The sequence below is a fragment of the Gymnoscopelus microlampas genome (assembly GCF_963454915.1).
Source record: "Gymnoscopelus microlampas genome assembly, chromosome: 1".
NCBI lineage: Eukaryota > Metazoa > Chordata > Actinopteri > Myctophiformes > Myctophidae > Gymnoscopelus > Gymnoscopelus microlampas.
The window spans coordinates 14,088,827-14,090,517 of record NC_139962.1 but is presented as its reverse complement, the minus strand read 5'-3'; the positions used below and the strand labels follow the sequence as shown (position 1 = coordinate 14,090,517).

The 1,691-nt window shown below is 41.0% G+C and overlaps 1 protein-coding gene across 1 annotated transcript in view; it reads right to left on the bottom strand.

The window, feature by feature from the left end:
* Nucleotides 1-1,691, bottom strand: part of skor1a (SKI family transcriptional corepressor 1a) — a gene marked incomplete at its 3' end in the record, with an annotated part of 6,679 nt that extends 4,988 nt beyond the window's left edge. The window contains exons 1-2 of the mRNA XM_084053816.1: nt 1,577-1,691; nt 1-606 (exon numbers count right to left, since the gene is read on the bottom strand). The exon at nt 1-606 is cut by the window's left edge and continues 1,132 nt beyond it. Of these exons, the coding sequence (XP_083909942.1) occupies nt 1-596 (596 nt within the window). The 5' untranslated portion in view covers nt 597-606; nt 1,577-1,691. The remainder of the gene's footprint in view (nt 607-1,576) is intronic.

Here is a 1,691-nt window from a genome sequence, read left to right as displayed (position 1 = left end):
TTCGCCGCGTCTGGTTGTGTGTACTTGGACTCGGGGGTGCGATGAGAATGGAAGATGAATTTATTTGGTGAGAAATACATGTTGCAGTAGCTGCATTTGATGCACTTGGCCCTCGAGCTGTTATACCTAGCGGGGATGAAATTGCCCCTGCTGCCCCAGGCGCATTCGTGAGAGACATCGAATGCAAAATTCTCCGGCAGCTTTGGGGGGTTGTGTGCCCCCAGGAATGACTTGCAAAGCCTCTCGGCCTCGCGTTTGGTGATCATGCCGCAGCGCCTCGAAGAGATTGGCATCGCACCCGCGCGCCTCAGAATCTCGAGCTGGACAGGTGTGCACTGGACACAGGTGATTCCAAGGGCAACGCGGCGGTTGTGAATCTCATTGTAGCTGTAGTTCTTCAGCAGCGTGTTCGAAATCTGAGCCAAGCAAAGTCTCTCCTGTCCGTCTATGACCAAACACACGATAGGCACCCCGTACAGAGACGTCTCGCTGACTGTGTTTGGTTTGAGGTTGGAGAAGCTTTGCACGTCCTGCTTCAGAGGTGGGGAAGAGCTGGAGTCTCGTCCCGTCGTTACCTGGCTGGGTAGAGACTCCATTTCGAGAAGCCTGGAAGGCATAAACTAGATTTAGCCTCGTTCCATTCCAAGATACAAAAACAAATCACTCTAATATCACTGGACAACGTGACAAAACCATGAAATATATTTTTTAAAAGGCATCAGAAAGCAATAGAATTACAGCTTATAATGATGTACACACAGATAGAAGCTCGTATGGGCCTAACTTTGCCTTTAAAACATAAACACATACTAATAATAATAATTTTAAAGCAATTATGCCTAGTTATAAATCACTTAGCTATAATAATAATAATAATAATGATAGCCTAATAATATTATTATTATTATTATTATTCAAAGCAATTAGGGCTTTACCGTTTTATATTAGATGTATGCAGTAGACATGAATTTTTTTTTTTTTAATCTATGGGATAATTATGCAGCCGGCTCATAATTTTTCTGAAAGTATGATTATAACATTTGCGACAGGCCCTGTTAACTTATTGGTGATAGTCTACCACTACAACTAGCCTGGTCAAACCGAGTGTCTGCAGGTGGGGTAGCCTATCCTACTATTTTTAAATAGTGAGGACAACTTAAGAGACAATAAGATCTTTACGCTCATGAGAACAGACGGGAAATATCCCTGAGCTGGGCCAATAATGCGCTTAGCAATGACCAAAAGAACAGCTAAGCCACTTTCAAGGTAATTACACAAGTTAAACTGTGTGTATTTGACTTCTTAACAAAAGACTCAGCCTTAAATACATGAAAGCAGATTATCCTACTTGAAATTAGGCTGAATTAGCTGAAGTTCATCTGTAGGCTACATACTCATTTTCAGAGAAATTTAGACAAATCGTTAATAGCTAGGCATGATAATAGAACATAATATTAAAGTGATGGGAACCCCAGATTTGTCTAAAGTCGGACTATAAAATGTACACATTATCGTCATCAATAAAACAAGTATATATGGCTATAGACAAAGGCAAAAAAAGAAACACTTTGCCTACCTTTTTCTCCCGAAATGAACACAGTACTTCCAGGGTTTAGATAAAACAATCTTTCACGGGAAAAAACACAAGCAAAATGTAGCCAGTTTGGTGAAAAAACATAGCCTAGACGTTG